General features: G+C 50.4%; 1 protein-coding gene across 4 annotated transcripts; it reads left to right on the top strand.

The window, feature by feature from the left end:
• On the top strand, positions 5,924-21,577 carry RAB3IL1 (RAB3A interacting protein like 1). Of its 4 annotated transcripts, XM_021400873.1 has the most exons (11): positions 6,066-6,186; positions 7,180-7,348; positions 9,378-9,612; positions 9,966-10,061; positions 11,508-11,585; positions 12,179-12,394; positions 15,330-15,458; positions 15,572-15,684; positions 18,219-18,318; positions 18,880-18,946; positions 19,451-21,577. In XM_021400873.1, the coding sequence occupies exons 2-11, from the start codon at positions 7,335-7,337 to the stop codon at positions 19,531-19,533; spliced, it is 1,131 nt and encodes a 376-aa protein (XP_021256548.1). In that variant the 5' UTR covers positions 6,066-6,186; positions 7,180-7,334; the 3' UTR covers positions 19,534-21,577. The 4 variants fall into 4 exon arrangements, with proteins under 4 accessions (XP_021256546.1, XP_021256548.1, XP_021256547.1 ...); XM_021400871.1 differs by lacking the exon at positions 7,180-7,348 and having other exon boundaries at positions 5,924-6,186; XM_021400872.1 differs by lacking the exon at positions 6,066-6,186 and having other exon boundaries at positions 6,832-7,348.

The following is a 22,875-nucleotide window of genomic DNA, read 5'->3' as shown; positions in this document are numbered from 1 at the left end:
CTCTGAGCTCACTGCCTCTCCTGGGGATCGGCCGACACCGACCAGGCTGCAGGAGTCGCCAGCAATTAGGATCTTGAAGCAGCAAGCCAGATTTGCCAGTGTAAGTTGCGTTACCCACCGCGTAATGCTGGAAACAGACACGAGCGCCTATCGCAAGTGCAGAGAACAAAGAGATACAGTGGGCAGAGAAAGCGAGAGGAGTGATGAGCTCAGATGCACAAGAAGATAGGCAGACTGATCGGCTAATCTTGGAAGGAATCTCTCCGCTCTTGTGAGGACTAGATACTCACAGTCACGGGCTCCTGAGCTGCACTGCAGATGGTGGAGGTTTAGTCCTGCATGTGTCCTCGCTGGGTCCTTTGTGGCCAGCACCACAGCCTGTCTTTCCTTGCCCCCTTGGCTCACAGGGGGATTGAACCTGACAGACACGGTGTACTAAGGAGCCTGAAACCCACTTGGGAGCTGCAGCCGGTCACTTGATGCCATAATCCTTCCTCATTACAAAAGAGACTCTGTTGTCTTTTGCCCTGTTCCTTTCTAATCTTCTGAGTAAGCCCTGTGTGTTTATAGAGGCGGCCGAAGGAGGGGGAGGCAGGGCTGGCTGCTCCACGCTGCTGCTGCTAACTCCTGGCACAGCCATGGTGGCTGCCAGAGGAGAAGCATTTTCCGCTAATTCTTTCCTGTTTGGTCCCTTTCTCCATGTCACAATCTTCCGGGAGCCCCAGGAGATTAAATAGAGCTGGAATTTTCCACAGATGCTGTAACGTGTGTCCCCCTTTAGGGCTCGCGCAGCCCTCTCTTCCCCGGGTGCTCCTGGCTCGTTGGGTTTGTGAAACACCTGGCCCATGCTCTGCCAGGCTCTCAGCAGAAGTTTCTCTGTAATTCCTTGCCCTCCTCTTTGTCTCTGCTATTCCTGAAAGAGGGACAGATCCATGGCAGGGACAGAATCCAGGACTTGCTCTTGTTAAGCTTCAGGCTGTAGATGATTGCCCAGCCATCCAATTTGCCAAGATCTCTCAGCCAGGCCTCTCTATTGCCAAGGAAATCAACCTTCCTCCTAATTTAATAGCATATGCAAACTTAATTAGTATGCATTTGAGTGCTGCATCTAGAGCATTTATAAAAACACTGAAGAGAAATGGCCCTAAAATGAAGCCCTGGGAACCCCGCTAGATACTGGCCACCAACCTGGTGTAACTCTGTTTTCTGTAAGCCATTGATCCTGACCCATCAGCCAGTTGTTCAACTACTGTATTATATTTTTGTTTAGTTGTATGTTGGGTATTTCATCCAGAAGTATAATGCAGTATCAAAAGATTTGTTTTTCAGCTGGGACTTCTACAGATTCTCAAGACCATGGAAAAAATTGAGAGGTCTTGTGACAGTAGCTAGCTCTAGAAGAAGATCCCTGCTCAGCTAAGCCAAACTTCTGCCCCACCTGCATGATGCTGTGGTATTGCCTTGTCCTGTGCTCTTAAGAGATGGCACTTAAGTGGTATCAGAAACCAGCACTGATGGACCCCAATGCCTTCAGCAGTTTCCCAGAGAACCTTGCTAACTTAGTTACCTGAGCTGCCTGAATTCTGCTCTACCACCTTCTTTCTGCTCATTGCTTTGGGAATTTGTCTCTGTTGTCCTAGGTAATAGCATCTGCCCACTACACACCCATATTTCCTGTCAGCTTTTGCCAACCCGCTGTAACATTCTGCAGACAAGGAGCTGCTCTGAGCTGTATCAGCAGCAGGGATTAATTTGCCCAACAGTGGGTTTCTCCTTTCTAGGAGGCTGAGCCTAGCCAAGAGCAGGGTGTTGTTTTGCTGCTTCTCTGAAACAGTTGCTGCCTGGCAGCTGTCTTATGTGGAATTTCTAGTACAGCCCTGGAAACTGCTGTCAGTGGTGGGTAGATGATAGCTGAAGACGTGGGCCTCAGTGCCAATACCTGAGGTTTTAGTTCCTGTGTAGGCTGTGGTGTGTTCAATTATATCTGGCCCCGATTCCTGTTCAACAATGGTGGAAACAATTTTTACTCCTGCCTAGCACTAAAACTATGGAGATCTCCTGGTTTCTTCAGCAGGCAGAAGCTGTCCTGTATTGGATCACATCATGTGCAGATGGATATGGGCTCACATCTGGTGGGGGTTAGGTGCCACAACCCGCCTGGTGTTTGAGGGGGCTGCCACCCTACATGCAAGGAGAATACATAAAATAGCAGGGTGCAGGGATGGACCTGGAGCTCTCAGCCTAACCAGGGCTCTTCCTGCATAAGCACCCTGTGTCCCTGGGTGCATTGCAGCTCCTCAGCCCTAGAGCCAGGGGTGACTTCGAGCAGGAAGGAGGGCAGGGCAGAGAAGAGGCAGCATGATGATTCTGCTGTGTGAGATACAGACCTGGCAGGAGAAGTACAGGCATGGGGAGGGCCACAGGGAGAATTTCACATTCATGGTGTGGAGCTAGATAGAGCTCTTATCAGTGGCCAGACACTGGTGAGTTAAGGGGTTGCCTCACTGGCCCAACCACAGCAAACCCAACTGACTGATGCAGCACATAGCTTTGCACCTGCCCTATCTGTGAGTGTCACGAGCAGTGTTCACCAGGACCTAAAAAGCCCAACTGTCTTGCCCTTCTGAAGCCTTATCCCTGGCCAGCAATGAGGCAGTGTGACCGTGGTGTGGCTGTTACCCTGGTGTGATCAGCATCTATCTGAGGCAGGAGGTGAGGTGCCTTGGTTTTGTAGAGGCTCTGGGCCAGCGTTATTCCAGAAAGTTGCACTGTGCTGCCTGTCTTAGCTGCTTTGTTGAGGGCCTGAGCTTGCTGCAAGATCCCATAAACATTGCTGCTAGGTTGCAGCTGCTCCCAAAGGCCTTCTATGGCAAGAATCGTAGGGCTATGGTCCCAACAGGGTCCCTGAATGACTCAGGATGATGAAAATGCCTCCAAACACCCAACGAGTTCTGTCGATGGGGGAAGACCTGGGAGAGCACAGGGGTGGGCTCTCTGGAGGCAGGGTTGTCCACACGAGGGACCAGGGTCTGGGGAGGACGTATGTCTTCTGGATACCTCTTTGCAGAGATATCTAGAGAGAAGGAATTAATAGATGGGCAGACTGAGACAGTTCTAGTGGGCCCCAGTGCCTGAGCCCACATCCTTTTACATGGCAAGGCAACAAAAATGATTCTCTCGAGAGATTTTCTGGAGCTGCTGGGAGCTGTTCCATGGCCCTGGGACTCTAATGTGGAACAGCAAAATCTCCAGCATCCAGCTCTTGATGGAGGGATATGCTGGTAACTGGGGGACTCTGCTGCCCTCCTCTGAGAGCAGCTCATCCGGCAGTTCATGTGGCTCAGAGTTACTGCTAGGACAACATCAAATATTTGTGGTATGTAATATGAAAGTAAATAACTGAGGGGCTACCAGTGTGGCAGCAATACTGGGATCACTTTTTACATTCCCTGTGGTCTCAGTTCTTCCAGGCCTCAAGAAAATTGCCAGTCTGAAAGCAGCAGAGGAGGAGCAAGGATGCACTGACTTCCATCCTCAGCCTCGCTGCCTTCCTGGTGTCCTTGCAGGCCCTGGAATCCTTCCCATTTTCTCCATTTTGCAGATGTGCAGATTGGGTTACTGTGACGGGAAATGAACCCCTCCCCCTGCGCTGACTGAAATTCGTTAGCTGCAGCTGCCTCCGGGAAAGGGACAGAGCCCTCCCTGCAGTCTGCCAGAGAACAAGTGCTTTTCTCAGGATGCCACGGGTGCCAAAGCTTGGTGAAACCCTTCTCCCATCTCTGCTTCCAGTGCCAAGCTAGATGCAGCTGGGATCAAGGTTTTCTTTCAAACTAACACTCTTCCTTGGAATCTGATGCAGGAAAAAAAGAATAATAAAAAATGAAAGTATCTGAGGAAGTGCTGTTTTCACAGACAAGGTTGACTCTGATGTTTGAGCTTGTCATGAGCCTTTAGAGAGGATGCAGTGACTGTTAGTGCTTTTGTGAAGACCCCCAGGTTTCTTCCCCTTACATTGCAGGGATCATGACAAAAATCCCTCTCAGAAGGGGCCCATGGAACTGAGGGCACGCTAAGGGCGCTCAATGTGTGCTAACTTCTTTCTTTGTGGACTATGTGCTGTTTGGACAGTCCTCTTTCTCTCTGGGTTTCTCAGCTGCGCTTCTTTTTCCTATCCCGGTATCTCTTCTTCTGGGCTCCAGCTGAGCTCTTCCAAAAAAACACTGCTGTCAGCAGGAGAGCAGCAGCTGAGATCTGGCAGGGGTCAGCAGTGCTCCCAGTGCCACAGCAGGACTGTGCCAGGCCGCATCTGCCTGAGCGACGCAGCGCCGTTACCCCTATGGGCTAGCCCCGCTGCTCTGCTGACTCTGCTTTTTCAGCCTCCTCTTCCCCCCTGTTGCCCTGGGAAATGGACAGCAGTTTGTTTGGTGCCGAAGGCAGATCTCGCCCATGAAATTGGAGATCTTAGCCCCAGAGATCCCAGAGGAGCCTTGCTGGAGCCCTCCTCGCCGGTTGAGCAAACCTGCTGCGTAGCTGGCCGAGACCGGCTGGAGGGAGGGGAGCGAGTGGGCGGATGGATCCTGGAGTTTTACGCTCTTGTTTTCGTTCTCATTTTCATGGCAATAACATCCGCTCTGAGTTTGCTGGGTCAGGGTTCTAGTCCTGCTTTTCAGCATCTAAGATAACGCCTATTCCTCCTGACCTTCACAGAATGTCTTTTTTTTTTCCTCTCATTTTTGTCTCTCTCTCTTTCTCCCTTTTTTTCTTTCTTTTTCAGTTTTCCTCTATTTTTTTTTTTTAATGGTAGGATCTGCGTCCATGAGCAGACAAGGAACACCAGCAACAACCCACTGCTCGCCCAACACCCAGAGCCAAGACCCAAGCTATTCGCTGCCTGATCCAGCTTGTTTGCTGGTGAATTCCCCCATGGGTTTGCAGAGCTCGGTAGTTTCAGTGCCCTCCCAGCCTGGGGTCCCTTGGTTTGTAATCTTAACAGCTGCAAGGCTCATCCTTCCTGGAAGCGCTGCCTGTAGCTCGTTAGCCCACCAGCGAGCGTGACTGGGAGGTTTGGTTCTTGTGACTGCCTCCCGCCCTAGAAGTCATCTACCAGACAACCCTGCTGGAACAATTCTCTTGCTGCCTTTTGGACTGTGGAGGCAATGCTGCCTTTCTAACCCAAGGACCCTCCGTTTCTGCCAGCCAGGCCTTGGGAGTTAATCATTACAACTGATTAGTTCTGGTGCCGCCTGCAGAGCTGCAGCTCTCCCCTTCCTCACAAAAAGTTCCCTGCAGGTAACGAAGGTTACAGCCATAGACATGGCCTTCTCAGACGCTTTGCTCTGGGATCTCAGAGCACGAGTTGCCTTCTGGTGTCACCTTTGATCCTAGTGACCAGGTGGAACAGGGCTGTAATAATGTAATATAATATAACGGCCTCAAGCTGCACCGCGGGAGGTTCAGGGTGGATATTAGGGAACATTTATTGACAGAAAGAGCGGTGATACACTGGAACAAGCTGCCCAGGGAGGTGGTGGAGTCACCATCCCTGGAGGTGTTCAAGGAAAGGGCAGACGTGGTACTGAGGAACAGAGCAGTCGCAGACATGGGCTGACAGCTGGACTAGACGATCCTAGTGGTCTTTCCAACCTTAATGATTCTACGACTCTGGGGAATGTTTTACCCTTTGGGCCTTGGGCTTTTGTGCTTTGGGACAACACGCCCAGGGCTCTGGAGAACGGGCTGTGCACTTGCTGGTGTGCCTTGGTGATTGGGAGCCCCACGGTGCCCCCAATGACAGGTCATGTACTTAATGCCCGGCGACAGGGTGACCTGAAGCGCTGAACCCTCCAGGGATGGATGGCGACTCCACCACCTCCTTGGGCAGGCTGACCCTTTGCTCCCCGTGCGCAGACCAGGGCCAGGGCACGACGAAGCTTTCCGGATGACCCCTTCTCCTCTTTGCCCCCAGCGCCCACTCCCCCCAAACACGAGGCACGGACGGCGGCGCGCACGCGCACCCGGCCTCCCGCGGGGCCGCGCTGCAGTCACGTGGCGCCTCCCACCGCCCCCTCCCCTCGGGGCGGCCCCGCGGAGCCGGGCGGACTGCGGGCATGGCGGCGGGCGTCCCTCCTCCGTCCCCTCCGCCGCCGTGAGGCGCGGAGCGGCGGCAGCACGCAGCATGCGGCGGGGGTAGGTGTGCGGGCGGCGGGGCTCGGGCGGGTGTCATTGCGGGGCCGCCCGGGCAGAGGCGCGCCGCGTCCGTGCGGGCTGCTGGGTGCCACGCAGCGCTGTCAGCCGCCGCTCCCGGAGCGGGACGGGCAGCAGCCCGCAGGCAGCGGCCGTGCACAGATCCGCAGGAAACCGCGGGGTCGGCGCGGCAGGAAGCTGGAAAACTGCCGACCCTGCACTTTTTTTTTTTTTTTTTTTTTGCCTTTTCTGCAGAATCCAACTCGAGAAGGTTTGTGCTACGCTCGGCTTTTTTGCTTGCTTTGCTAGGTTTTTTCGGTTCTCCTCTATTTTTCCCTTCCCGTTCGCCTTTTTCGTGCGCGTAGGGGACCTGTAGGATATGACAAGGCTTTCCCCCCCACCAGAGCAGGGAGCAGGTGCACCTCTCCCTCGGTTGCTCTCCGAGCAGCGGCGGCAGCGCCCGGCCCCGCTCCGCGCAGCACGGCTGCTCCTCCGCTCTGCCCGCGGGACGCGCCGTCCGCCGTGCCTTCCTGCCTTCCTGCCTTCCTGCCTTCCTCCTGGTGCCTGCCGCGCAGGAGCACGCCTCTCCTGCACAGACAACTTTCATCGGGAGAACCGGAGTCACGAGGAAACGGTCCTTTTCTTTTTTTCATCTTCCTATTATATGTGTAGCTGGACTCGGAGCAGCTGAGCGGGCTGTTGCGGTGTCCCTTTCCCTCGCTTCTTTCTTTTGCAGCTGCTTGGTTGTGATTTCGGTTTTCCCTTTCTGCTCTGTTTCTCGTCCCCTTCTGGCCGCAGCAGCGGGAGGTCCTGTTGGGGACCTCCTAGTGAGTCACCCGGGTAATGCAGGAGTCCCCGAGCGATGCGCTCGCTGCGGTTTGCCCGTCCGATCTCTGCAGGGAGGGCTTCCACAGCGCCGTCTGAGAAATGCTTTAACTATTGAACTAAAGTCTCTGTTTGGAATGCTCTCCCTGCTTCGTGGCACATCCATTGCAGGGAACCTCCCCTGATTTCGTGTGGCGAGGATGAATTGGTTTCATCAAGTCTCCACCTTCCCGTGATGGGCTTCATTCCTTTCCATTGGGTCATTCCTTTGCTCGATACCTCCCCTTCCTGAGCGAAGCCCTTGGAGACCTCCTCGTTCCGTAGCAATGTCGCTCTTTAGATAAGTGATGTGTTGGCTCATCTTGACCTTTCTAAACCTTTTCTCTGGTTAACCAAATGTGTCCAGAGAGCAGCCTAACTGCAGCGAGCGCTGCACGGTCTGAACACCACGCAGTGCACACCGTGCTTGCTTTCTCTTGTACCTAAAAGAGTAGGTGCCAGCGTGGTCTGGGAGTTCCCTTTGGTCGCAGGTTGCTCGCTCAGATCTATGTGTCCACATGTGTATACGGCGTTTTTATCAGCAGCCCCAGCATGCTGAGTAGCTTCAGATGGATTATCTTTGTGTAGCAGTGCTGTCTGTCCTTTTCCCTCTCCAAGGTGCTCCTTTATGTTATTTCTTATACTTCCAAATGTCATTTATCACCAGAACGAGCTCCTTCTAGATCTTCCCAGTAAAACCAGGTGAATTCAACAGCTCCTTCTGCATCCTTTCCTACCTTCTGGCTCTCTTGATGCTCTCTCACTTGTTCTTGCTCCATAAAGAGGTCAGCAAAATCTGTGATGCTGACTGCGTGTTGCCCTCTCCCAGTTCTGTCCGGTTTGCATGGCATGGCATCGTGGATGGTCCCATGCCCTTACTCATCCCAGGGGTCAGAGAGATTTCCCTGCGTGCACTTTCACGCCATTCTCTGTGGTACCTGAGCTTCTTTGTAGGAGAAGACAGTGGGCAGACCACACGTTCTGCCACATGGACAGACATTCAGGCGTATGTTTGCCTCTTGTAAGAACCCAGCAGCTGCAAAGCCTTCCCAGCCTCTTCCTGGCCTGTGGGGTTGAAGTCTAGATCTGCTGTGAAGAGGGTCAGGGTCTTTGTATTGCTATGGAATGTGGAAGCTGTTCTGTTTTTTCCTTGCTCTCCTGTGGTTCGGGGAGCAGCGTCCCTGAACTTAGGCCGATGGAGTGTTTGCTGGAGTACTAAATAAGCCAGCTGTGGTATGTTTCTCTCTGAAAATGCTCAAGAATGGCACTCCTGGAGAAGCTGTGTTCAGTCATCCTGCTTTGTCCTGAGTTAAATGTCTGAGGCGTCCCATTTGGGAAGGGTAAAACCAAGAGGTGTTATAACTTTGCTTGCCTACTGAAGTTTTGTGTATGAAGAACTGTCTAACTGTGAGGCAGTACTCTGCTGTTGAGAAACTAGCCCTTCTTACCAGGAGTGCAGTCTTCTCAGTCTGTACTTGGTGCGATTCTTGAAGATCCTGGGATAGCAGAGATTTCCACCCAGCTCATTACTTTGGACCACTGTCTCCTTTCTGTTGCTGTCCTGAAAGGAATTCATGTCAAAAGAGTAAAATAATCCAGTAGGGAAGCAGTATCTGCATGCGTATCTGGGCTCTTTTAAGAAGAAAGAGAAGAGAAATGGCCGAGTTCTGAATTTTGTATGTCTGCTCTGCATTCCAGTGTTTGTTTAGGGTCTGTCTGAGCTATGGGGGACTTCAGAGCTGAAGCTCACAGATAGATATTCACCATCTCCATTTGTTCTGATGTATGCACGCTCGCTCACACCCACATCAAATGAATTTGACAAATGTCCTTCCTGGGCTTAGCTTGTATTTAAGAGAGGGATGTACAAGGTGCTGGTGAACGGCTTGTTTAACCACGCTCGTAACAATATTTGTGCATGAACAGCTTATTGCAGTTAAATTTCTCAACTCTTTCAGTCTCTGTTTGAAGAACTGGTTGTGAGAAGATGGTTTGTTTAGGACTTCCCCCCCTAGAAATTCTGCTGAGAGTAGACAAGCCCAGCCAGGGTGCAGAGGAGCTGGTGCTGCTCTGGGACACAAGACATGTCCTCTAAGCCACTTTCTTCATATGCCATCACCCTCCCTGCCTCGCTTCTGTGCCCTTGGGGGCCTGGAGGTATAGCACAGCTTGCTACTGAATGCCCCGTTTGGTGCAATACTGCTCAGCCTTCCTGAAATGTCAGGAGATCCCAGCCTGGCCTGCCTTGCTGTTGCCTCCAAGGCTGATTCTCAGCCTGGCAGGTTTGCTGATCACCCCGTGTAAAGTTTCACTGTGCTGATTCCCTACAGCCAGACCCATTTTGAGGAAGACAGCCAGGAGCAACCAGCTGTGGGATACTGGAAACCACTAATGCCGTCCAAAGGCAGCAAGGAGGAGCCAGAGACTGGATGCCAGGATGCAGGCAGCGGGGATGACAGCCAGTCCGCTGAGCAGCGCAACGTCTCGCGTCTCCGCAGCTCCTCGGTGGAGATCCGGGAAAAGGGGTCTGAGTTCCTGAAGGAAGAGCTGCACAAAGCACAAAAGGTAAAGCCCAGAGCTTGTGAGAAGGGCTGAGCCTGGAGGCATTGAGGGACATGGCCTGGAGCAGTCACAGGCATGGGTTGGTTGTTGGCTACTTCATCTTAGTGGTGTTTCTAACCTTAATGATTCTGTAACATGGAGCCTAATGATAAACGAGCATTTTCAACCTGAAAAGCCTGCTGCAGCTTGTGGAGGGATGCTTCTGGTTGCACGGAGTGCTGTGACAGGAGTCTCAGGCCCGGGATCCGTGCAGGGGTAGAGAGGAAGGGGTGTGATTGGTAGGTGAGGCCAGGCAGGCATCAGCACTGCTGGGGCCTGCTAGGAGCTCATGCATCCCTCTCTAATTTCCTCAATAGGAGCTGAAGCTGAAGGACAAAGAATGTGAGAGACTGTCAAAAGTCAGAGAACAACTGGAGCAGGAACTAGAGGAGTTAACAGCTAGCCTGTTTGAGGTACCACCCTCTTCCTTTTCCCACTATTTCTTAAGCTAAGCTTGCTTCCAATTCCTTTGAGGTAGGCTTTCTCTGAACTTCCAGCCATACTCTATTACCTCCCACAGCTTCCTCCATCCCTGTTGTTCGTTCCCATTTGGAAAGCTGCGCAGTGCTGCAAGCAGACCCTCCCAGGGACTAGTACTTGCTTCTGGGGAGGATTTGCATGCGTTCCTTTCCCCTCCTAGCAGCTGTGGGGTGACATAAAGATCACAGCAGGTTCCGTGGTTGCAAACCTAAGTGAAACCAGATGCAGGAATGCCCGGAGCTGGAGGTGAGCATGGCTCCCTGGCCCTCCCTCTCCTGTGCCTGCTCTGTAGTCTGAACAGCAACTGCTGTAGGGTTTTTTTTATTTTGTTTTGTTCATTTGTTTTGGTTTAGCTTTTGTTGGGTTTTTTGTTTGTTTTTTGTTAATGTGATTCTTGTCAAGCTCTATCCTGACAAGATCCCATGATCCCATTTACCAACAGCTTTAATCTCTAGATCTCACTGGACAGTGAGGAAAGCCAGGGCCCAACTGCACCTGTGAAACACAGGCTGGTGCTGAGTGTAAGGTGAGCATAAGGCAGTTCAGCTGAGGGTTTTCTCCTTCACCTGGTGGCCTTGGGCAGAGTGCTTCTAGGCAGTGCTGTGGGGTGGTCTCGTGGTGACCTGCACCACCCACCTCGCCCTTCCTGTGGGACATCCTTCTAAGTTTAGTCCCCACCTGAGCTGCTCCTGCTGCTGTGCTGCAGCCATGCTTGGAGCAGAGAGGGCTGGCTGCTCCATGGAGGAGGTGGGAACAGAGTGCAGTAACGAGCCAGGCAAGAGCAGCAGGGCAGTGACTGAATGAGGTGCCAGGATGTGGAGCAGTGAGTCTGGATGAGGATCTGTGCCAGAGACAGTGATCAGGGTCAGAAACAGTCCAGCAATGAACCAGCAAGTCTGCAGTGGCGACAAATGTCTGAGGTTGTGCCAGGAAGCTAAGCCAGTGTGTTTGAATCAGTCGCAGAAGTATTGGACTACACAACTATGATCTAGCATGGGTGAGTGCCAACATTAAAACCTTGGCTTTAAAGCATATCCCAAGGGCAACAGGAACAGGCCCTTTCTACTCGTTTTTTTTTTTGCAGCAGCTCTCATTTTTGAAGAAGATAACCTTGGATTCAGCCAGATAAACCCTTACATTTAGCCAGCTGTGCTCCTGGGAAGGGGAAGCGCTCTGAAAGGGCACTGAGAGCCCTTTTCTGGGGAATACTGGGAGGCAAAACTCTTCACATCTGTTAGAGTGAAACAGTCGGATGTGGCAGTGATGTCTGTCCTCCTGCTTGCTTGCACAGAGCATGGGACATGGCAGAGCTTTGGCCGGCCCTAGTGACTGTATGAGATGGGGCTGCCACAGGCAGACTAAAACTCTTTCTGGTCCAGGAAGCACACAAGATGGTGAGAGAAGCAAACACAAAACAGGCGGCGTCAGAGAAGCAGCTGAAGGAGGCATGGGGAAAGGTGAGAACTGTGCTCTCTGTGGTTTGATCCCTTTGCAGGGTTGGTGCGGTCTTGGCCCAGCCTGGCCATGGCCAGTTTGTTGGCTAGAGGAGAGTGAAGTGCCTGCAGTTAGTCTCTCTGAGATGCCCTGCTTCCTCTCCAGCAGACACTGACGGAAAGGGAAAAGGCCTTCTTGTAGCCCACTGCTGATCACCTCCTCCTCTTTGAGAAAACGGTGTCAGGGGAACCACGTAGAAGTGATCTGCTGTTTAACTGTCACTGCTGTGTGGACGGGGGGTAGGAAGCTGATGAGGCTGCATCACAGGGCTGCTGGATTGGTTCCTTCTTGGAAAGTGAAATTACTTCTGGGTTATTGTGTCTAAAAAGAGCCTGGGGCACGATATACTCAAACTGAGGAGCAGTGGGATGGATTCCCAGTTAGTTCTTGTTTTCCTCTTTAAAATTTTCACTGACGGTGGGCATTTGGGAGAATGGGGAGAAGGCTTCATGAGTGGGCTTGTAGCTGGTTCCCTGTGGCCTTACTGTGTTGGGTGCAGTGCAGCAAGTTCAGCAGATGCTGAAGGTGCAGTCAACTCTTGCCTTGTCTCTCTCAGATCGACATGCTGCAGGCAGAGGTAACAGCTCTGAAGACGCTTGTGATCACATCCACACCTTCCTCTCCAAACTGGGAGCTGCATCCTCAGCTCCAGAGCCCTTCTAAAGCCGTCTTCAGGAAAGGCCATGGGCGAAACAAGAGCACCAGCAGTGCAATGGTCACAGCTGTCAGCCAGAATGCGACTCCAGCACCAGTCAGTCGTGAGTGCAAAGAGGTGGGTGAGGGCCATTCGCTGCACCAGCCGTGGAGCCACTGCTGTTGCTGTACTTGGGAAGTTTTGCTTGGCTTCTGACTGAGAGAAGCTGTCCGTGCAGTAGTTTGGCTTGTTCCCTTAACCGTGCTGAGGCAAACCTTGGAGGGTTTCTATCTGTGGAGATATCCACTTCTGGGAATAAAGTTCAAAGCTGCATTAGGACAACTGCTGGAGGAAGGAGCTGAGGGACCCCTGGAGGGCATGGACAGACCCAGGGGTTAGCAGTGCTGAGAACGGATGTGTTGGGAGTTGCTGAGCAGCAGCCAGTTGTTCTGCTGCCTCTTGGCAGTTGAGTGCGCTACCTGTTCTGGCATGATTTGCTTTTGTTCCTTTTTTCCTCCTGGTTTGACTTTCAATGATCACAGCCTGGGTTTGGGCTCCAAGACTCCTCCACCAACTTCTATCAACATCTCCATCAGCATCTCTTGTTCTCTGTTCTTGGGCATGCCACTGTTCTTCCTCCTCCTGCAGAGCATATATTTAATGTTTGCCTTTCTCACTGGAAGGAGCTGTTCAGAGAAGGCTACAAAGAATTTGTGAATATCTTTCAACCAAACTCTGCTTAATTCCCTCATTCAGCAGACCTACACCTGCTGTGACCATGGGTATAATGCTTTTCTTTTTCTGCTAGCAGCTTCTGGCTGGGAACTTTCCACTAGTCAGATGTGTGCATGGCTACCCTGAAGAGCAGAAAGGAGACAGGTTGGGGCACTTGATCAGGGAGAATGAGAATGTGATGCAGGAATATGTCTCGCTGGTGACTTTTTTTTTCGGAGCTGTGGCTTTTCTCATGAAGAATTGTTGAGAGAACATGGAGATGCCTGGTCACAGGGCTTGTGTGAGAACGTGTATGCAGAAGGGCAGCTGGTGAAATTAATACTTTCACCTAACAGGACCGTGCTGGCAGCACTGGTGGTGATTTCAGTGTACTTTGTGGATTTCTATGTAGTGCTCTGGTTGCTAGTTTGGATGAAACGCTTCAGGTGGTATCGGCTGTAACTGTTGTCCTGGGGGCTGTAGCAATAACATCTTTAACTCTGTTCACAGGCAGAGAGGAACAAAGGCTGTGTCCAAAAGAAAGCCAAAGGAAAAGTTAATTCAATAACTGTGAAGCCCTGCTGTACTTGTTTCTCTTGATCAGTCAGAGAACGAACCAGATATGCTGGAAGTTGTAGTCAAACACATAGTTGGCTAGAAGCTAATTTGAGGGCTAGGAAGAAAATGGTTTTAATCTTCTAATGGCCTTTGCACTCTCCTGATGGTTACCATTCCTCTCAAGTTGCTTAATGGCCCATAAGAGAGGTGGTGTGAGGGAGCTTGGTGCTCTGTGGAAAAGTGTCCTGTTCTAAATTGTGCCTAAGGGTAATGGCATTTCTATTTTCTTTTTGCACCTCAAGCTGAAGTTGAACGACGTAGTTTGTGGCCCTTTGATGCCTTGAGCATCACACTTAGTTCCCTGGAAGAGAAGCCTGGAGCCTCTGTCTGTACCTTCTGTATTGTTATGGTTTTTTACCTCCCTTTCTTGCCTGTCACTCTAAATGTGTTCCTCCACTGTCTGTCTCTTTTTCTTGCCTCAAAGTCTGGGGTGCCTGCTCTCCTCTCTCTGCTCCTTTGTATCATCCCTGGGAAGGCTATCCACTTCACCTATGAGCCAGGCTGGCAGGCACTGGGGGCAGATGCTTCCTCACCTTCACGGCAGGTAACCTTACTGCTCAGGACTGGGGAGGGTTGGGGCCCATCCAACTCTTACACTTTCAGCCTTTCTGTTCTAGCTTCCTTTTATGCTAACCTCCATTTTTGTTCTGTTTGTTTTCCTGAATTTGTTTTTCCATGTTGTGGCTCTGAAGCTGTCTGCTGGTACGAGGTGAGCAGTCCCCATAGCATACAGCGAGTGTGCTAGATCTCAGACCTCTTTCAGTTTTGTTCATTCATGCTTTTTGTATCGTTCGGCATGTTTTCGTACTGCTGTTTCTCCTTTCAGCATCTTGAACAGGATTTGCTGGCCTCTTAAAGAGCTGCCCAGTCGGGTTGGTGGCTGGGCTAATGCTGCTGCCTGGGCTTTAAATGTCAGGTCCAGAGAGTCTCCAGGACTGAAGCATTTCCAGTCAGGCAGTGCTGGAGGGAGCAACCTTCCTGCTGGTCGAGGGGTTGTAGCAAGCCCTGTCCTTGAGTCCTTTGTTTCTGAGGAGTGGTAATTCTTGCAAGCCCATCTGTAAAAGGCAGTGAGCAAGCACTGGCATCAGGAAAGCTATTCCCACTTGGAGTCTGACGTTCCACTTGTCCCTGCTTGCCTATGTGATTGCCCAGTATTCCCATTACTTCCTCAACTCCCCAGACACCACAGTTCTGGAGTTGGAGTGTCCTTTAAAGGGCTGGCATACTCTGTTATTTGGTCTCACTGAATGTAGTCCTGCTGATATTAATAGCGTTGTTTTTTTTTTTCCTCCAATTCATCCTTTTCTATAGCAACCCCTTCCTAAGAAAAGTGTTCTGTGTCCCGGGTGTCATTACCACTAATGCTTTGCCATTCAGCTGCTCTTGTTGTTTCTGCCTTGGGCACTTGCTCTGTTCAGCAGCTGTGTGGTGGCTTTCTGTCAGCAATGGTGCTGCCCTGTCCTGGAGGAAGGTGGGAGAGATGGGTCTCTGCAGGTTTCTGGCAGAATACATCCACCTTGGCCAGATGGGTCTGGCACAGAACTGCAGATGAGTGGGAGACAAAAGATTGTTGGAGAGAGCCAGCTTCCCTCAGACGCTTCTGTGATATCTGAACCTTCCTAGATGCCAGAGTAGATGTTGTGTAGTTAGATTGCCTGCACAGTAACAGATATCTTCAGACATGGTATCTCTCCCTCTACCTACCTTCTGTCTTCCTTATTCTCCTAAACATTTGCTGCAGGTCGATTCCATTTTATTTGCCGAGTTCCAATCCTGGAAGGAATCTCCAACTTTGGATAAATCCTGCTCCTTCCTGGACAGAATTTACCGAGAAGATGTAGGACCTTGCCTGGACTTTACTAAGCAGGAGGTGAGTGTTGGGAACTGAGGACAGAAACTGCATGGTCTGGTGGCACCAAAGATGCACCTTTAGGGAAGTGACCTTTGCACATCTGTATCTGCAGTAATTTCTCTTTGTTGCAGCTGTCTGAGCTGGTCCGAGTGGCTGTGGAGCAGAATACACTCACCATTGAGCCTGTTGCTTCCCAGATGCTACCTGTGGTGAAGGTGTCAGCAGAAGACTCTGGTGGGCCAAAGTAAGGAGCCTTTCTTGTGCTTGTCCCCTCTTTGCTGCTGGTCATCTCTCACTGCCTCATGGAGCTTGGTTCAGTCAGGTGCCAGGGCTCAGTTGAGTGTGTTTCTAGCCCAAGATCAGTGGTAGCTGAGCTCCACTTACTGACCTCTTCACCAGCTGATGTGATTCTTCTCGGGTATACTGCAGTTGAGTGATTGGGGGATAATTTAGTGATGTGTTAGTGCCTTCAGCTTGGAAAAGTTTTGTTTTCTTTCTCTCCTGAAGAGAGAAACTGCTTTAATATTCTCTGAAGGCTTGTGCATAATGTAGGGTGCAATGGTTAAGTCAGAGCTGCGTTATCTCACACTCTACTATCTTGTGACCCCCCAAGCTCACTTTGCACTGCTAACATTGCTGGTGCTCCAGGTGGGTTTGAGCCTAGGTCAGAAGAGTTTACTCCTTGCTGCATATATATCATCTTCCTTACCTAAAGCTGTGACTGTGTTTGATGTGACAGACGACTTAGGTTGCTTCAAGGAAGAGGAATGCTGGCAGCAGTGACATCATCTTCCAGAGTAAGACAGGGGACTTTCAGTTACTGAATTCAGTTTCAGTCAGGGCTCTCTCCCTTAGTTCTTCCCCCTTTCCTTCAAGCAGAGCACCTTCCAGGCAACGGTGTTCCTGTAATATATGTTGCTCATGTGCAGACTTCCTACTACTCTCTTCTGCATTTTTCTCTCATCTCTAGACAACTTGTTCCCCGAGCATGCGTTAGGCCTCTGCCAGGACCAACCCATCCTGTGTTTATCCTTGCCTGTTTCCTTTTGATCTTTTTTTCCCTCTTCACAGTGTGTTCCGGTCACAAATTATAATACATAAGTGAAGTATTTATTAGTAGGTGATCGAGGATGGCTAATCTGTTAACAAGTTACTAACTTAGTGCTATTTAGAAGACTTGAAGCTAGAGTTGAACTAACCAAACTCTTTAACTCTGTTTAATTTCCACCCAGCCTAGGTGTTAAGGAATCTTACTCTTGGTAATAAATGGATTTTATTTGTTCCCTGGATGCAAAATGCAAGGTTTTGTAGCACCTTTGGTCATGCTGTGGAGCAGAAAGAAGAGAGCTTGGATCCCTTCCACCCTATGGTACAGATTTCTGTGCAGTGCTTTCAGGAGTCTAGGCAGGCAGCAACTGAGCTTGATGGCAGTGGAAAGCGAGCACCAAGGCATTCTCAGAAGCTTATTGGAACATCTGCCCCTTTGTGTGTTGTCATCTTCCACGGCTCCCAGAGTAACTTTTGCAGCTGAGGAGTCATGTCCCTCTTCCAGCCATGCAAGCATTAAATCTCTGAGGAGCCATGGTAATGATGATGCAGCCGCAAATTCTACTTTACTGCTAAGTGAGGGTGAAGGGAAGGCTACTGGCTGGTGCTGGGAACTGATCATCAGAATAATGGAAGGAAATGGCAAGAAAATAGAGGTGTGCTGCACCCTTGCTGGTCACATCTTTTCATGATCTTCCTGAGAGCTGTGCTGTCTTTAAAAGAGTACATGTCATCACTTTGTCTGAAATCTCCATGACTGTGAGACTGAACTTTTTCCATGCCAGCAGAGGAAGGGATTGGCTTGTTCTTAGGGACCTCAAACAGTATCCAAAACCCCCTGAAGTCAGCACAAAATCACTTAACGTGGCTTCTCATCGGGTCTGAAATAAGGAAAAGGAGCCTGTCATAAAGGCCGCATTGCAGCTCGTTTTCAGTTCTCAGAATGAGTAGCTGGTGAGAAAGGGGTTTGTGCTAGTTGACGGTGAGAAAGTGTGATGCAAAAGCTTTCGGCCCTATGGAACACTTGATGGCCTCCTCTTGTAGCTCAGAGGAGATTTCAGTTCATTTTAAATGTAACACTTGCCAGGTTAGCGGCTTCCCTCGAGTGTTTTCCTGTGGTGTGGCAGACTTGTACATTTCCCAGTGGCTTTGGTGTGTGATGTCCACGCAGTGATGCCTCGAGGAACCCCTTGCATGCCGTGCTGGAGGGTATTGAAGAAAGGTGACAAGTTTGGATGAAGTTCAGTGTCTTACCAGCAGGGGGGCTCATTGTGCTCAAATGCTGGAATATCTGTTTTGAAACCAGCTTTGGTCCCCAGCTGGCATGTACGTATCCCGCTAGGAAAACTGAGACAGCTGGACAGAACTCTTTCAGCAAAAACCTTGCATGGAGAAGATGTGCAGAGCCCGGAGGACATTAGTTATACCCTGCTTCGTCCTCACCTCTTTCTGTGGTTCTGCCAAGGGTAATGCTTTGGTTTGCTTGAGCATGGGGTAATTCACAGTACCAGATTTTTAGCTTAAGGTCCCCTAAACTTGCTATTCATGGACTCTTTCTAGGAGCAAAGGGCTAATTATCAGCCACGGTTGGTTTGTTTTTCTTTTTCTTAGTGCTTGCTGACACAGGTCTGACTTCTGAGCTCCACCTTCCATCTCCTGGGGATGTACTCTGTTGTGCCATGAGGTTGCTTTATAGCCTGATATGTTTTCTTTCTTTCTCTCTGCCTACAGGAAGTGTGCTCTAAGTGGCCTCCCCAGGACCTGCAAACACCGCATCATGCTGGGGGATTCTGGGAATTACTATTACATTTCACCGTCCTGCAGGGCCAGGGTGAGTATTCCACCTTCCCAAGGTGCCTTGGCCCTCCAAAATTGTCCTAGGCCCTGAGATGGAAGAACTCTTGGGTCAGCCCTCAAACTGACAGAGACCTATGGAGCTTGAGTTTGTTCTCATCATGAGGGTGGCTCTTGCTCAGAGTGGTAAAGTGGGGATCTCGAGACCTGTCTCAGGCCCTTGTGCTCTGGTTATGCTCCTTTAGGCCATCTGTCTGCTGGATATTCACTTCCATGGTCTGATTAATTACAGGAATTTGATTTGTATTGATTTTTAATTCTCCTTTATAAAACAGTCTTTTTTTACTCTTTAAATGCTGGCTTGTAAACTTTGCTACCACATTCAGGAGTGACTACTTCTGTCTCACACTGTGTGTGTTGTGGTTAGTGTGATATCCTGGTATGGTACTGCAGATAGCTGGAACTTAGATTAACAGTTTTCTTCCTATCTCATTGTATCTGGTGATCTGTAGTTCCATTTCTCAGGTGCTGAACACCAGGAGAGCTCAAGTTCGGCAGCTGACTCCTTTTTATCTTTCCTTTTTTCTCTATTCCTCAGATCACAGCGGTGTGCAACTTCTTCACATACATTCGCTATATCCAGCAGGGCTTGGTGAGGCAAGATGGTAAGAGGGGATAGCAGCTGGGTGCAGTGGGGGCCATTGGGAAAAATTCTGAGGCCTCACTCAGCATGGCAGGAGTTGGGCCAGCGTGGGATATCCCGAACTCGCTGGATCTTTGAGAAACAGTTAAATGGCAAAGGAGAGATGCGAGCAGGAGGGACAGCTGCACCCATTCCTTGCTCAGCAGTTTCTTGGGAGCTATATCCTGAGGCAGAGCTGGTAAAAGGTTGGCCTGCTGGGCCAGTCCTGCTGCACCCTCTGGCATGTCTGCTTCCCTCAGAGTAGGGGTGAGCCTTGTCAGGCTGCACTGCATTTTGTAGCGTAATGTGAGGTGGGGTCTATTTGTGCCTTGCTTACTGATTTTTCTGTTTTTTTTTCTTTTTTCTCTTTTTTCTTTTTTTCTTTTTTTTTTCTTTTTCTTTTTTTTCTTTTTTTCTCTTTTTTTCTTTTTCTCTTTTTTTCTGTTTTTTTTTCTTTTTTCTTCCCTATTCCCTTTTTACTTTGCAGTGGAACTGATGTACTGGGAGGTGATGCGACTCCGGAGGGAGATGTCTCTGGCCAAACTTGGGTTTTATCCCAGTGAGATGTAAGCAGAGGCCTGAGCATGGAAGGAAACTGCTCCTGTATGAAGGACTCATCAGTCGTGGTCTGCCAAGCAGATGAATGCAGTGCCTCTCCAGCAGTGGCCTTGCGCCCTCCCCTCCCTCCCTATGCCTGATGCTGATCATGGAGCAAAAAGCACAAGTTGTCAGCTGTCCCATTCCTCCCACTGTGACTGGAATGCAGCTGCCAAGCTACCCTCTGAGAGCTGGGCTGGTCCCAGCTGCTCGGGAGTGACTGTCTACAGACTGTCCTTTATGGAGATATGCAGTGTATATCCATTATTTTTAAACTTTTGTTTTTATATACAGTCTGCTTTGGCATAATCTGAGGCCAGCCCTGTGCAAAGCAGGGTCCTGGGCTCCCTTCTTAGTAAGCAAGTCTTTCAGGACAGATGCTGGCGGTCTGTCTGTCTGTTCCACTCATTCTTTGGGGTGGAGGGTGCTGAAGCCTGCAAGAGAAGCTTTCTTCCAGCTGAGTCAAGAGGGTTTTGTTTCTGTTTTTTAGCTTGGGATTTGGCACTGGGTGCTTGTAATCCAGCTGGGGGGAGCGACTAGGGCTGAGGCCAGAGCCGTGCACCCAGGACCTTTGGGAGAAGGAAGCAAGTAGGGAAATTGCATAACTTGCAGCTGGCCATAGCTTGGCTGCTCTCAGTGCTGGATATTTTCTCCTGGCCTTGAGAATCTGTTGTTGCTGTCATAGGCAGATGCAGACCTTGTTAGCATGTTACCATGTGACATTTCCTGGTGCAGAAGTCCCGCATCGTACTCCTAGATACAAACCCCACCCACAAACAAATGCCTTTGTTTTGTCCCTATCTAAGGTTGGAAGGAACCTGGTCCCAGGCCAGGTTCTTTGTCTCCAGAAGGAGCATGCTCATGCTGGGCACAGCCTTGAGGCCCAGAGATTCCCTTCCTGCTATAACACCAGAGTTAGAGATGCGTGTCCGTTTGGAAAACCCAGCGTCTCTCAGGCTGCCATCCCCAATGAAGAAACTTGAGGTATTTTTGCACAGATGTGAGGGATGTGGCTGTATGCTTAAAAACATGCTGGGAAGGATATCACTATGGCTTTTGGCAAGTGGAGTCCAGCTGTAGCTCAGGCTTGTCTGTACGGAACAGTACTAACACAGTGTCGTAGCCAGTGTAGCCCTTTTTTCAGTCAGTGTAGAGTCGACTCAGCTGCCTCCCCAGGGCTTTCCATCTCACCTGGCATTTCTGCTCTCTGGCATGTTGCTATGTCTCTGCTGTCATCGTAAATCCCCTGTTAGCACAGCGGTGCCACGAAGCAGATTGCTGCCCCCCACTCCATTAGGTTCCGTCCTCTCCTGAGAGGTGCCACAGTGGGAACTTTCTGTCTTTGCTGTGGGAAAACTGAGCTGCTGTGGTTTACTTCAGGAGAGGGAAGAACTGAGTCCAGCTCAGACATGGCTGACCTGCAGGTCCTGTTTGTTACCACTTCTGTTCTGCTTTTACCCCCACCACTGAGTGCCTCTGGTCACCCCAGCTGGATGAGCGTATGCATCTTCACCGAAGGAATGTATTTCAAATGTGGAAAATACGTCTTTGGGTAAGAATCTGCATCTGTTCTATTGGCGTCTGCAGACCTGTGTCAATTAGACATCAGCTTTTGCCATGGAGAAAAGAGAAATGTCTTTCCCCCAGCTGCAGATTTCAGGTCAGTCCTATCCGTGGCATTTCTCCTTCTATCTGTTCCCCCTGACCTTTTGATCTCTAGGTCTCATCCTGTGCCATTAATTGCTACATTGCAGAACAGATGTGGCTACGTTATTGCGCTGGGGATGGGATGATCTCTATGTGGGAGGTGGTTGGGGAGATTGTTTTAAATGCAGGACGACCTTATACAATGCATTTCTCCACTTCCTTTTATCTCAAAGTGCTTTACAAAGTGACACCGAGGGGAAACAAAGTGTTGAGAACAATTTGAAAATTAACATGAAGTCACTCCATTAACAACCGGATGGTCGCACCTTTATTAAAGGAAAAATAAACATTTGCTGTTAACCTCCTCAAAGGTCTGGCTGCAGTTCTAGGTTGGCTGAGGTGTGTGTGTGTGTGTGTGTGTGTGTGTGTGTGTGTGCTCAGCTGCCAAAAGGAAGGTCAGGTTGGGCTGCAGCAAAATACTCTTCTGAGCTGGCACAGGACTAACTTGTTTTCCCAGTGGGCTTTTCAGCTTCCTTCCCTTGCTGAGCTGTGCTTGACTCTAATGCTGAGGTGACTGTGTCCTGTGGGGTTGGGGAGGGCCAAAGGGTTACTCAAGCACTAAATGCAGCTGCGTCCCCACTGGACTTCAGGCTGCCCAGTTGCTGGGATTGATGAGCTCTGTGAAGAGGCTGAGAGAGCTGAGGTCCAGTCTAAAGAAGGCTCTGGGGAGACCTTATAGCAGTCCACCAGTACTGAAAGTGAGCCTACAGGAAAGCTGGGCAGGGACTCTTTATCAGGGAGTGTAGAGACAGGACCCAGGGGTAATGGCTTTAAACTGAAAGAGAGGAGATTTAGGTCAGATATTAGGAAGACTTTTAGTAGGAGGATGGTGATGCCCTGGCTCAGGCTGCCCAGAAGTTGTCTGTCCCTGGAGCTGTTCAAAGCCAGGTTGGTTGGGGCCCTGGGCAGCCTGGTCTGGTGGGTTGCAACCAGCCCGTGGTGGAACTGGGTGGGCTTTAAGGTCCCTTCCAACCCCAGCCGTTCTATGTTTCAGTGAAAGTGCCTAGAAGGAAACACCACTCAAGATTTTATTTGGGAATGTAAAGCAGCCTCTGTTCTGATCCAACCCGAGGCCACTCTTTGCCCTCACTTCTGCACCACAGGAGAGAATTCGGGTTCCAGCAGAGATGAGGACCACCCTCGGCACTGCCTTGAAGGGCAGCGAAGGGGGAAAGCAAAAGATCTTTGGGGAAACAGAGGTACAGCCAGACCAGAAAACAGCATTAGGCCTCACGATGGTGGTTCTCATGGGACCTGGTGTCACTGGTGCCCTGTGTCCTCCCTGTCCCGCACCACCAGAGGGCACAGGCATACCGGGCACAGGTGTCCCCACTGCCCATCCTGTCCTTCACCCCGAGTTCAAGGTTACTCCAGGTTTGCAGAGGGCCAAAAACCAGGCTGTCCATACACAGCAGGTCAGGCTGCCCCCTGAACACGTTGAGATGAATGTTTCTGGGAACCAACAAAGGAAATGTTTTCTGTTTGTTTCAGGGGCAGACAAGGGAAGGGGAGGAGGTGAGCAGATGGCCTCTGAACCACCCCCCAAACTCCACTATTCCAAAGCTTTCATGATGACTAGCAACCCTCCTTTATGGCAAATAGATCAGA

This window comes from Numida meleagris, chromosome 6 (genome assembly GCF_002078875.1).
Source record: "Numida meleagris isolate 19003 breed g44 Domestic line chromosome 6, NumMel1.0, whole genome shotgun sequence".
Classification (NCBI taxonomy): Eukaryota; Metazoa; Chordata; class Aves; order Galliformes; family Numididae; genus Numida; species Numida meleagris.
The sequence above is the reverse complement of the archived record's forward strand: the minus strand, read 5'-3'. Positions and strand labels throughout refer to the sequence as shown.

Bases quoted from the DNA above. Each gene is read 5' to 3' on its own strand.
- RAB3IL1 (XM_021400871.1), top strand. From the start codon at position 5,939: ATGACCCCTTCTCCTCTTTGCCCCCAGCGCCCACTCCCCCCAAACACG. The intron at 15,459-15,571 runs GTGAGTGTTGGG...TCTTTGTTGCAG, and splicing joins TGGACTTTACTAAGCAGGAG to CTGTCTGAGCTGGTCCGAGT. The intron at 18,319-18,879 runs GTGAGTATTCCA...TCTATTCCTCAG, and splicing joins CACCGTCCTGCAGGGCCAGG to ATCACAGCGGTGTGCAACTT.